This window comes from Octodon degus, unplaced genomic scaffold (assembly GCF_000260255.1).
Source record: "Octodon degus isolate 3935 unplaced genomic scaffold, OctDeg1.0 scaffold00043, whole genome shotgun sequence".
NCBI classification, from domain to species: Eukaryota; Metazoa; Chordata; class Mammalia; order Rodentia; family Octodontidae; genus Octodon; species Octodon degus.
In genome coordinates, this window is record NW_004524619.1 from 443,237 (window position 1) to 456,177 (window position 12,941).

Consider the following 12,941-nt stretch of genomic DNA (forward strand, 5'->3'; position numbering starts at 1 on the left):
CATGGAGAAAAAATGATAACTCATAGTTTTAAAAGTTCATCTATTGAGTGAAATATTGAGTGAAATGATTTCAAGAAAAGACAATCTATTTAACAGAAAGAGGACAGATTTAAATCTCATACTCTCAAACTCTCTCAGCCACCTACAAATTTGTGACTCTGTCAGCCGGAATCTGAGCCTTTTATTTCATAGAAATAGACCGATGCTTACCTTAAAGATATGTTTTGAGCAATGGATGAGATGATATACAGGCAGAGTGCTTAGTACATATTGGGTTGTCAATGATATTTCCTGTGTTATTTGCTCTTATTAATATAACCCTATGAAAAACTGGTAATCATCGTCTATGTATCTAATGTCACCTTTTCCAACCAAGATGAAAGAATATGCAGTTTGAATTTTCTTTGCATCTTTTGAATAGAAAATGTTAGTGACTACCAAAAGTATCTTTACAATATACATTAGTCAAAATCAACTTCTTAAAGCCCTACAAAGTTGAGTGTTGCAAATATCTAGAATGAGAAATTGTTTGTTATGGAATGTTATGCATGCTCTAGCTTGCTTTTGAACAATCATTCCTATTATATCATTTGTCTGTGACAAATCCAATGAAGTCATGTTCATGATAAGTTTAGTCACAGAATTCAGTGTAGTACATATTTTGACAGGAAGGTTGTTTGCATAAACTGAAATATGTAGTAAATTTATAAGCCTAAAATGTTCAAACCTTCTGTTCGACAATGTTGGGCTAGAATCCTTTTATCCATATGTAGTGGTTTTAAGACAATTTTGTGTACTATTTTAACAAAAGGATTACTTGTAAACAAAATCCACATTTAGGACTTGGGATAGTTCCTTATCACAAACATAGTAAACCCTTAACCATATACTTTATCTGGAAATTTTCAAATTCTGAGGAAATCACACATCTCTATCTGAATATTTTTTTTATCACTGAAATTGATTTTCGTTACAAGCTCATGAAAATAAACAAGAAAGAAATTGAGTGGAGGAAACTCATATCCAAGTAATATCTCCTTAGTATCTTTGTTAACAAGGTACAGGTTTGGTTTCTAGTTAAATTGTTCAATGACTCAACCAGTGGCTAAATAAATCAGAACTTTTGAAAGTGAGGTTATGACATCTGCTTTTTCAGTTACAAGTGATTTCCAAACCATGTGATAGTAGAGTTCGGCACTAATTAGAAAGGAGACTTACATCGCTCTCATGACCTTCCCGTAGGTTATAGGTGAGGTCATGCTGAATGTCTTCCACGAATTTATGAGCATATTCTGGGTAAAGGTCTAGCACTTCGAAGAGTCCTTTGAGGATGATGCACTGAAGATCACAGTAGGTCAAAGCCTTTACATCTGCATTGGTCTTGATCACCTGGTCCTTAATGGATAGGTTCGCTCCAATTAAGTCCCCTTTCCCTAGAAACAGTAAAAACAATAAAATCCAACAATTAAAAATAAAACAAACCCAACAACAGAGAGAGGAATGCAAGATTAGGATGGTAACTTTATTTGTTTTACAGATTCATTTCTCTCAGATGACACTAAAAAGAGAAGAATGTTTATCTTGGGCAGAGTTGAGATTTAGGGCTCAATGATTCTCTGGTGTGGAACAGCGATGTTTAGCAACACATTTCAGGCCAGCCTCTCATTATGGCAACCCAAACTATCTTCAAACATGGTCAAGAATTCTCTACTGGACACAGCTGTCATCAGCTGGGAACACTGATCTGGGAGAAGGAATGAAGAATGTGGTTAGGACTTGTAGGCCACCTTTGGGCTCTAGTCAGGTACTTCACAAATGGCTTCAGATACATAAGTTGACATTTTGTCACAGTCACCTTAACCATTTAAGGAAAGTAAAAATGGACCATATTTTTCTGACTGGAAAAATGGCTCCATGTTGCCCATGGATGATCAGCAATAAGTATATTAATTTTGCTAATTTTAGACTTTGAAAAACAATAGAAGTATGACCTTCTGTTTTTGAACATGTGTTCTTCTGTTTATTTCTGGTCATGCCCACAAGACAGAAGGATCATGTAGGAGGGAAAAATCCCTACCCTCAGAGGCTAGAGGGAGAGGTATCTATTACACATTATAGGTGGCAAATCTATTGTATATAAAATTCAACACACAGTTCTATTGCTTTAAAAGAATAAGCACCCCTTTTCTCTGCATCAGAAAAGGTAATCGATGAATGAAAACAAAAATATATGTACTCTCCTCTGAGAGAGAGAGAGACTGAGAGAACAAACTTATTCAAATGACCTGTGTCCTCTCCCACTTCCAATATGTCTTGATGTGTGTGAGTGTGTGTGTGTGTGTGTGTGTGTGCGCGTGCGTGCGCATGCGTGCGTATGTGTGTGTGTATACAACATCCCTGTGTATCAGTATGAGGCTGGAAATTAGCTGTCTTCAGACCAACTTTTTTGTTTGTGTTTATTAATTAGATAATATTGGACAATTTGCTTGACTAGAGAATCTTTAAATTGATATAATCATTTTAAGTTGACATTAAAAGGAGTATAAGCATAAATGCTCTGGATTTATTCTAAACACAGCCATTAATTCAGCCAAAATTAAAATGTGAAAAACACGAAAGAAAAATCCACTAAATTTTTATACAAGCTTCACATAAAAGCAGTTCTCAGAGGGCACTGACCCTAAGATCATTCACGATTATAGATTAGGAGTTTATGAATCTTGTCCACAAAAAGCATTGTGTTTGGGCTTTAAATTTAATAATTTTAATGGTCATTTTGATCTATTTTATATAAAACCAACAATTGGATAGCAATAATACAAGCACCAAGCAAGATACCATTGTAATGTCCTTAAAACAAATCACACCCTTTCCTCACTCAAAATTTATTTAATTTCTAAAGTTTTTATATTTCTTTATACTCAGAACTGGTGGAAACAAAGTCCCTGGCATGTATCTAGCCTTAATAAATGTCTATTTTAATTTGTCAGCAAAAAAAAAAGACCTGACAAATTAACCATGAACACTTGAAGTATTCATAAATATTTATGACAGATCAAAAAAAATTACAGATTTCTAAATTATTGAGTTACATGTAGGTGTCAACTTCAAATTAATATTGAATTTAAATTTTCAAACTGACAGGAGAAAAAAAGGACTGTAAATCTGTATTATAGTCACTAAATTATGATAAATGGTCCCATGTGGTAGAAGAATTTAGGTTTGAATTATTGTTGTCACCAATATGGCTAAACTTGGAAATTTTGTTTTCTGCCTATTTTATTACAAATCTACATTGATCTTCAAATACTCAAAGTCAGGTATTGATACAAGCTGTAAATACAGCCAGGATGTCTTGATTACATTTTCAAATTTGTACATTAAGGAGATTTATCATGATGAAATGTCTGGTACACTGAACATTCACATTCTCTGTTAATCAAACAGTATTTGCAAGTGCTTTAGTTTGTCAAGCTTTCATATATTAGATTGTCCTGGTAGGCTATTTCAGCCTCAATGACAATAAGTGTAAAAATAACACCCACATCTTGCTAAACTCGGCACCCTAGAAAGAATTCCAGTTTATTCATTCAGTGAATATTTATGAAGTATGGGCTCTCTGTGCTGGACCTTATGTTCAGCACTGGCGAATACCCATGATTCTCATCCTCAGTAATTTTACAGATGAGTCTCCCTATCTAAGTGTAGAATCTTGAGCTAGGTTTCTTAATATTTTGTGTCACAGTATCTGTATTTCTAGAAGAAAAGAAAGATTTGTATAGAGCTGCATAGTCTCCATTTTTCAGAATTATATTATTAATTTTTGTTAATCTGTTATTCTTCTATTGAGGAAAAAGGGAAGAGATGCATTTATAAACCATTAAGTTAGAACGTAGCTTATGTTTATGTTTAGGCAGACAAAGGTTGTCTGTATGTGTAGAGTCCAATTATTGGTGAAATGCCATTTTCTTTTGGAACTTCAATGAATGAATGGATGGAAAAAACACAATTACTTGGACATGAAAGTAACATATATATCACCAACAAATTATGGCCTCCTAACAAGCTCCTGCCCCCGTGACAACTGCCATCCCATGTGTCAAATTAAGAAATGTATTCATGTGTTGAATAGATTACAGTTGTTAGAATAAATTTATCTCTTGACAGCTGTTTGGTGAAGCTTTTTGCTCAAAATCCTGTTACATATTTATCCATTTCAACAACAGAGTGAATAGGTATTGAATATCTGCAGATCAAATGTCCAGCCCTGTACTTTAGTTTGCCAAAGTCAGTATGGATTTGGATAACTTCCCAGAGGGAAGCAAATGAATCAATCTCAATTGACATAATGCTAATCATAGAGAGCAAATAATAATTTATTACCTTTGGGCTTAGTTCTAATAATACACACCAGTGTGCAGAACAGTCATGTGGAAATCTGCACTTAGACTTTTTTTGACATATGCATGGTAGAAAAAATTAAGTAAGAATGTTAGTCCTGGAAGTCACAATTCATGGAGATCCTTGGGGCCAGAGCAAAATAGCCATGAACCAAATCTCTCAGCTGTAATTCAGTATTTTTATAATAAGAAAATTGATTTAAATTGTGTTTAAGAAGCTATAGCCTTGTGCAAAAGCCATTAAATTTGCACCCTTCTTATTTTAAAACATGGAATATCTCTTCATATAACATTTCTAAAATTGTCATTAGTTACCAAAAATGCTTTTGAGGGGTGTACCAGGGATCAAACCCAGGACCTTGCACTTGCCACGCAGGCACGCATGTCACTGAGCTGTCTCCCCAGCCCCGGTTCCCAAATTTAAAAATATGCACAGTTCAGGAAAACCTCACATCATGTCAGTTCTCAAAGGGCACCTTAGTTTTGGTTCTTTGTATCCAACCAGAAGGTTTCAAAATATGGCTAGACAGCTTGAAAGTAGATTTTGTCAATAGGCAGGCTATAAAAGTTACAGTGATCCTAATGAAAACTACACAAAAATATCATACAGTTTTTGAAACAAATTAGATATGGTTGTCAATTCTAACTTAGAATCACAAAATGACAGGATGACTGTGCTTTAATTTTGCACATTTAAGAAGAGAGCACAGATAGGTGAAATTCTCCTAAGGAAAGGAAAACACAAGTAGGCAGCCTTAGTGTAATAGTAATAAAAGAAACAGACAAATCCATAATAGGCTATTTTTGTTCTATTTCGCACATTTCTATTAAAGAGAAAAATGAAAGGGTCAAGACACACAGCTAAACCTTTGAAAGCAGGCACCCCTTTCCATAGTAAGGAACAAAACAAGGGATGAAAAGCACAATGTTCCGTCTCTGTTCACTAGCCTCCTTTTCTGCTAGCTCTTTCTTTCTTTTTCTTCTCTCTCTCTCTCTCTCTCTCTCTCTCTCTCTCTCTCTCTCTCTTTCTTTCTCCTTCCTTCCTTCCTTCCTTCCTTCCTTCCTTCCTTCCTTCCTTCCTTCCACAGTCTCAGCGCGCCCGGGGCTGGCACGGCAGTCCAGAGGATCAAACCCCAGCCCCTGCGCCTGTTTGCAGGTGCTTTAATCTGCTGAGCTATTTGTTTTTTTTTTTGTTTTTGTTTTTTGGAAAATAATTTATTTTAACTGTACAAAGAATGAGAATTTATTTTAGAGATTTTGAAAAAACAAGACAAAAACAAATTATTTTTTCTAAAACGCAAATAGCATATGTACACATTATCTAAGATAACAAAAATCTATCAGTAGTATCCTAGTGGTATTTTAAAGGTTAAAATCCTTAATCTATTCAAAGAAATTTTTCCTAGTATACACTTAACTTCCCTTGAAATTAAATTGTAATTGCATAAATTTTAACTCATAGGGAGTTTTTTGGTCAGTCCTCTTTCTTTTTTTAGTGTATTTAGTACAGGGTTTACAGGGTCTACAGGGTCTCACTACACAGATCGGACTCATAGTGATCCTTCCTTCCTGTTTTACAGCCTCCCAAGCACTGGAATTACAGGCGCACACCACCAGCCCAGTCTCAATAGCCATCTCAGCGCGTCCTGGGAGCGGGGCTGGCACGGCATGCCAGGAATCGAATCCTCGACCCCTGTATCTGCCTAAGCAGGTATTTTAATCCAAGGAGCTACATGGCTGGCCCTCTTTTTCTGATTTCAACTGGGAATAATCCAACTGCCTTACTCTGCGTGAGCTGCTGCCACAAAATACTGTAAACTAGGTTGTCTATAAGCGACAGAAGGTTGTTTCTCGTGGTTGTGGATCCCAGAAAGTCCAAGGCCAAGTTTCTAGCACACTCGGTGCCTAGCGAGAGCTCACTTTCTGATTCTTACACAATGCTTGCTCACTGTCCTCAAATGGTAGAAAAAGAGAGCAGATCTCCGATGCCCTCTTTTATAAGGGTACTGAGCCCAATCACGAAGGCTCTATGGTCACAACCTCATCATACTCCTGAAGCTCTACCTCATAAAACCATCACACTGGTCATTATGTTGCCACATATGGATTTGGGAGGAACATCACACATACCACCCTAAAAAGGTTGCGATATTTAAATTGGACAATGCACACAAGCACCTAGTCCCTATCAGGGATTCTGAACTATTGATTCTCTTCCCTGTTGCAAGATACGACCTGTCTTGAAGCTCCGTAGCTGAAAGTCAGTGATGGCAGGCTAAAAATTGCAAAGAATAACTGGTTTAGACCAGGAAGAAGCTGTGGCAACAGAGTCCAAGAGGCAGGTCAGCTTCAGCTAGTGAAAACAGAAAACAGCACCATGGCCTATTTCTCTGTGTTGTGAAGGTTAAATGAAGTCCCATGCATGATGGTACTTTGCATGTGGTTACTTATAAATGTTAGGTTCTCAAAACATTAGAGTTTTTTTTTTTTTAAAGCACTGTGGCCCCTCTTAATAGCATAAAATTCTAAATACTGGTGTTTCATATTAGTGTTCAAACTACATTCTGAATTCCCTTACCTCCCGCCATCCTACCACTCTCAAAGCCTATTCTCCCATCATGTTCTTTAGTTAACTCCCACAAGGGGAGGGATTTGCCTACTTTCTTTGTTGTTCATCACAACAGTGCAGATATCACTAATGGGTCTCCAGAAAGTATTAGGTGAATAAATAAACTAACAAATAAGAGTGGATTTTCAAAGAAGCTCACATAGAATTGTGATAGAAATTTTTCTCCATTTATCTTTTTGTTGTGGGCTTTTATACTTCAGTGAGGACCGATTATGTCTTAACATTCAAAGTCAACTTTTTTTGTGCCCAGCTCAGCCTTCCTTGGGGGTGGAGCTGGTGCAACATGTGGGAGAGGTGAACCCTGGTTCCCGAGCTTAGACTAAGCTTGCCTAAGCAGGCACTTTAAACTGCTGAGCTATCTCACTGGCTCCAGAGTCAACTTGGTGCCACAAAATTTTCATGCTTACGCAATTTTCTCTGAGGAACTCAGAAAAGCCTGTGGTCACTAAGGTGACAACATCGCCTAACTGAAATGACAATTTATTCAGCAAGTATTTTTTGCTTTACTTTTTCTTTAATTCTAGCATAGCTAGAACTTTTTTTTTTCTGTTCTCTAATCGATTCTTCACAAAAATACAGAAATACCATCTTAAAACTGATCAGCTTTTGCACCAGGAAGTGGACTATCATCATTGGTCATTTAGTTTTAGGAATAAGAAAGAATAGAGTTGATTCCTTTTACTACATGTTTTGTGCCAGCTGAGTAACAAGCCCTTTTTTCACTTGAAAGGAGAAGATGGTATTTATACCACTGGATTTTTGTTTTATAAGATTCAAATAATAGCACGTAGGGAAATTAAACTCATATGAAGAGTAATCCTGGGTCCATATATGTCCATCTGTAATTTTCCTTTTTTATGTGGTGGTTCCCCTCCCCTCCATTTCATCTTAACCCATGCTCCAGACTAAAACTACACAGAAGCACTGTAACTGGACCTACCAAGAATAGCCAGTACCATGCTATCTTTGAGAACTTCCATGGAGCCCGAGCATACAAAGTAGATGGCCTGCAAAGCATCCCCCTGACGCAGCAGATACTCGCCCGGAGCACAGAAAGAGGTTTTGATGTGCAGAGACAGAGACCTCAGGCAGCCCCGGCTGGCACATTCAAACAGGGACAGCTGTAAGATCTCCTTGTTCAAATGCATAGTGATGTCAGAACGCAGCTCATCTGGAAAGTCTTTTAAAAGCTGTGGAAGAAGGCAAAGGATGAAATCAAACTGAGGTAGCACAGCCTAACTGATTTACATGAAAAGAAAACAGGATGTGTTTATTGCTGTTTGGCCAACCACTGTATACAAGAGGAAACCTATATATGTACAGCTTTGGAAATAGTTTGCAACATCTGACCTTAATTATGTCTTACTGAATGATCAACTGGTAAGTCTGGAGGAATAGAAAAAATTAATAAAGGAACCTGGCAGGAAAACATTAACTCCTTAGAACTTCTAAAATTTCCTATCTGGGACAGAAGTTAGAGAATCAAGACCTGAGGTTATTTCCTCTGGCATCATGATCACACGAAATAATGAGAAACTAAATTACCATTCCTAAGATTTTGGTTACTGGCTTGGTTGTTAGAATGGTGAGATGGTTGGTTGATTTATATGACGCTTTTTCACAGTGGTGGTATATAGTATTCACCTTCATGGAAGTTTAAATATAACACTCTTGCTCAAATTTTTGGGTCTTACTTTATTGATTCTAATGGCGACTTGAGCTTCATTAATCTAATTATCCGGATCATAACATTATCTTATCATAAGGATTGCTTCTTTGAAAAGGAGTCAGTGAAAATAAAAAAAAATCTATAACCAAGTTAGTGAGTTAAGGTAAAACACTAGTTAGTTCAGAGTCGAATTATAAATGCATAAGCCAAAGAAGATGAATTGAGCTTCATGAGGGATTAAAAAATAAAGAAATAGTGAAGTGGCTAGGTGTGTGTCACTTCTGGTATTTGTAATTGAGCATTGTGTTTTTACCTTATATGTGATTTCTGCCTGAAAACATCAATGATAAAAAATGAACATTACCTCATTTGAATCTATTCCATTGTTGACTGACCAGGTTGTTTGGAAATATTCAAGCATCCTCTGCTTGAGCTGTTGAGGCAGATGATGCACACGAATGAAGTCCTTCAGATCCTTGGTTCTAGTGTGGTAGAGAGACCACCTGGAGTACATCCTCTGGATAATGGCTGTCACATTTCCAAACACCAAAGCGTGCATCAAGGCTAGAGAGAGATCACAGCACACAATAAGAAATGAGGCGGAGGGCCATCCTTTCAGGTTGGATTTATAGCCTATATATCTTGGATGAAAGCATATCATTTTATGCCGCTATATTAATACAACTGTTACGGTCATTACCATCCAGCTGTTCTGTCACAGGGGACATCCTGAAATCACTGGAGATTGGTTATAGTTAAAACATAAAAGCTGTCACTGATATTCAAAATAAGTTTCATATTTCTTCCTTAGTGTTTAAGCTGTCATCTGGTCATGTAAAACTTATTTTGAAATCTACTCGGACCTATGTTTCAATATATATAGGCAGGGTGTGCTGACATAGACCTGTGAGCCTAGCTTCTTGGGAAGCTAACATGGTAGGATTGTAAGTTTGATGACAGCTTGGGCAAATTGGAAACAGACAATGTCAAAATAAAATAAAAAGGGGCTTGGGATGCTATTCAGTGCTACAGCTATTGCATAGCATGTGTGAAGCCTGGGGAACAATCCCCAGTACCCCCCCTCCACACACACACAGAGTTATAGTTTAATATCTATGATAAAATAGCTTTATGTGTTTTATAGATTATGCTATAAATTTATAGTTTAAATTTTTTATCACAACAAATATTAAAAATAAACATTACAACTAGTTAGTCTGGATAGGAATTTTACCTCATCTACTAAAAATTATCATTTAAAAATTAGTTTTATAATATTAAATATTATATATTTGTACCCTTTCAGTATTGAGGAAGAGGCTGGAAATACAGCTGAGGATTTCCTGAGCAGTCTGAAGCTAAAAAGAATATGGCACCAGTCTTCACCCCCACCCTATGTCTGTTGTCAAACTTGAGAATGTTCAAGACAGAAATAAAAACACAGAAGAGAATATTCTGCAGCATCATTGTTGCCACCCCGAGGAGAGCCAGCATGGCACATGTATACAGTATTGCTCTTCCAATGATGTTGGATAGTCACATGGTATTTCACCTTCACTTTTCCATGCAGTCCCTTTTTTTTTTTCCCCTCACAGCTACTACCACAGTGTAATGAGAATCTGTTCACCAGTAGAATCAGAGGGTGATGAGGTCAAGGACAGGAGTTTTTGCCCCCCAAGGGAGATAGAATAGAGGATGGACTTCATTTTCCAGGAAATGCTACTTTGGAAAGTAGATGACAACTCAAAGCAGAAAGAAAAACTCATGGCAGACTTTTGTACTCAATCCATGTCATTAACAGAATGGAAATGTGATGAATGGACTGTGAAACACCAGTAGACAACCTGAACGTTTGGATTTCACTGGGGCTGTGAAACTGGAAGAAGAGAAAGAGCCAGGTATACTTATACTTATCAGCAGGTTAATTCTAAGGGATTTCAGATTTTAGCCATGATCTTCATGTTGGGAGACTGGCAATGAGGAAGGAGATTCAGGTTTGAGTGAGATAATCTGTTTCAGGTGTTTTGGGTTAAAAAGATTAAAAATTTAGTAGGTTGTCTACTGCAACAATATCTCCCTATTTAAGGAGCTATTTTAAAACTTTCTTGGCATCAAGATAGTTACGTTGGTGTAAATGTGTCAACATTTCATTGCATTGTCCTTGCTGAGTATTATAGGGCAACGTCAATCCAATTTCTTTTTTCCTATACGTTTACTAGACTTTAGATAATACTGACACACTAATTTTTTTTAACCTAACCCTGGAATTAAAATCCTTAACAATGCTATATATGATATTTTCTCTACAGAATAATGGAAGGCATTCCTTGAAAAGAATATGTCACTGTTTCATAAAGTTTATTAAAATAATGTTAAACTTAGGGTCTGCCAAAGGAAGACAATGTAACGGTGAACTGAGAATATGGACTTTAGAATCAAACAGGTTAAGATTTGAATCGTGTGTGTGTGTGTTTGGTATAGGATCTCACTATGCATTTTGAACTCCTAGTGATCCTCCTGCGTCAGCCTCCCCAGCACTGGGATTACAGGCATGTGCCACCACACCGGGTCATGGTAGCCAGCTCAGCAGGCCTGGGGGCAGGGCTAGCACCAGCACGGCACCAGTGGGGATCAAACCCTGGTCACTGCACTTGCCTAAACAGATGCTTAGTCTGCTGAGCTATCTCACAGGCCAGAGATTTGAATCCTGTCTTTGCCTCTTTATAATGGTGTCAACTTGTCAAGTTATATAATTCTTTTACATAGACTCATTTTCCTTATGTTAAGAGGGAGAAGTAATACCATATTCATAGGGCCATTTTAAGAAACTTGCACTTAAAAAATATTGAGTATATGTGTGAGAATGGTGGTTGTTCAATTCATGAGAACATTTTCCTATGGAAAAAAATAATTAGAGTTCAGTTTCTTCAGTGGTGTGGTCGATGTTCAGTGTGCCCCTTTGGGGACAAGGACTCAGATTTAAGATTTTCTTGTAACTTCTTAAGTAGTGAAGAATGACTCTTGGTAGAAATCACTTCTTGATGAAAAATTTCAAGAAATATTCAATATATGCTTACAAGTTGAGCATGGTGATACATGACTATAATCCTAACACTTAGAAGGCTGAGGCAGGAGGATTTGTTGTAAATTTGAGGCCAACCTGGGTTACTTGATGAGATCTTATCTCAAAAAACAAAATAAATTAACAAACATCAATAAGTGCCTGAAACATGCAAGTGCATGTAAACATGAATTATTCCTAAATGTTCAAATGTGGAATATGTCTCCAGAATGGTAAAATGTCATCCCAAGAAAAACGTATATTATTCAACAATTTAAGGTTGCATGGCTTTTTGTGGACTCTAAATAGTTTCTTTATTCTGCATGGTTTTAAAAGTACAACAGTTCCAATCCTTAAATATTTAATTTGGAAGAGATTTCTATTTATGATAAGTACTCACCAAAGAAAAGAATTGACTCTGCTCCAAGTTAAAGAATTTAAACTCTTGATTTCGGGCTCTGTTAATACACGGATGGGCTAAGCATTTGGAAGTCTTACCATCTTCAACACTATGAAATAATCTTTTCATGGAGATTAAACTGAGTTCAGAGAACAATTTTATTTCGCTTATTTTAACACAACTTTCCTTAATTATGTGTATGATTTTAACTTTGCTTTGCTTAATTATAATGTGTAAAGCACTTAAAGTAGGAGAAGTAATATGTTCAGCTCATTTAGCATCCTAATTGTACATTATCAATAAACTGAATTACTGGATTAATTGTAGTATTCATAAGTGTTGTTGGAAAGTACTAGTTTATGTCTTAGTCACCATAATTTCAAAGTCTCATTTCAGCATAGGAAACTACTTCTAATTTAAGGCATCAAAAAAAACCCCCCAAAAACAAAAAAAAAAAACATGGCTCTCCTAGTTTTTCACTTTCCAAAGTTATTATGGCCTTTCTGTCACTGATTTTCATTTCATCCTGGTAAAGAGTATATATAACTGTCAGACTAAATCATTCCATCTGCTACAAAGTTTGACTCAAGAACTTCTATATCCAGGTCAGTTTGGAAATTACCACTCATTTTTCCTTCGCTCTAAGCAAATTTGATGTATATAATACTTGAGTGCTAGACCTGCTGAGTGTGTGGGAGGCTCTTTTTCTTTGTGTAGGAGTTTTGCATAAAATGTATTTTGTAAAATCTCATCTCAGTATCATGTCTTTGGAGGAACCTTAA

The 12,941-nt window shown here is 36.5% G+C and overlaps 1 protein-coding gene across 1 annotated transcript in view; it reads right to left on the reverse strand.

Annotated features, from left to right (window-relative positions):
• Positions 1-12,941, reverse strand: part of Kcnh8 (potassium voltage-gated channel subfamily H member 8) — a 393,302-nt gene that overhangs the window by 67,983 nt on the left and 312,378 nt on the right. Inside the window, exons 9-11 of the mRNA XM_004631594.1 lie at positions 9,063-9,262; positions 7,970-8,219; positions 1,219-1,433 (exon numbers count right to left, since the gene is read on the reverse strand). Coding sequence (XP_004631651.1) covers positions 1,219-1,433; positions 7,970-8,219; positions 9,063-9,262 — 665 coding nt within the window. The remainder of the gene's footprint in view (positions 1-1,218; positions 1,434-7,969; positions 8,220-9,062; positions 9,263-12,941) is intronic.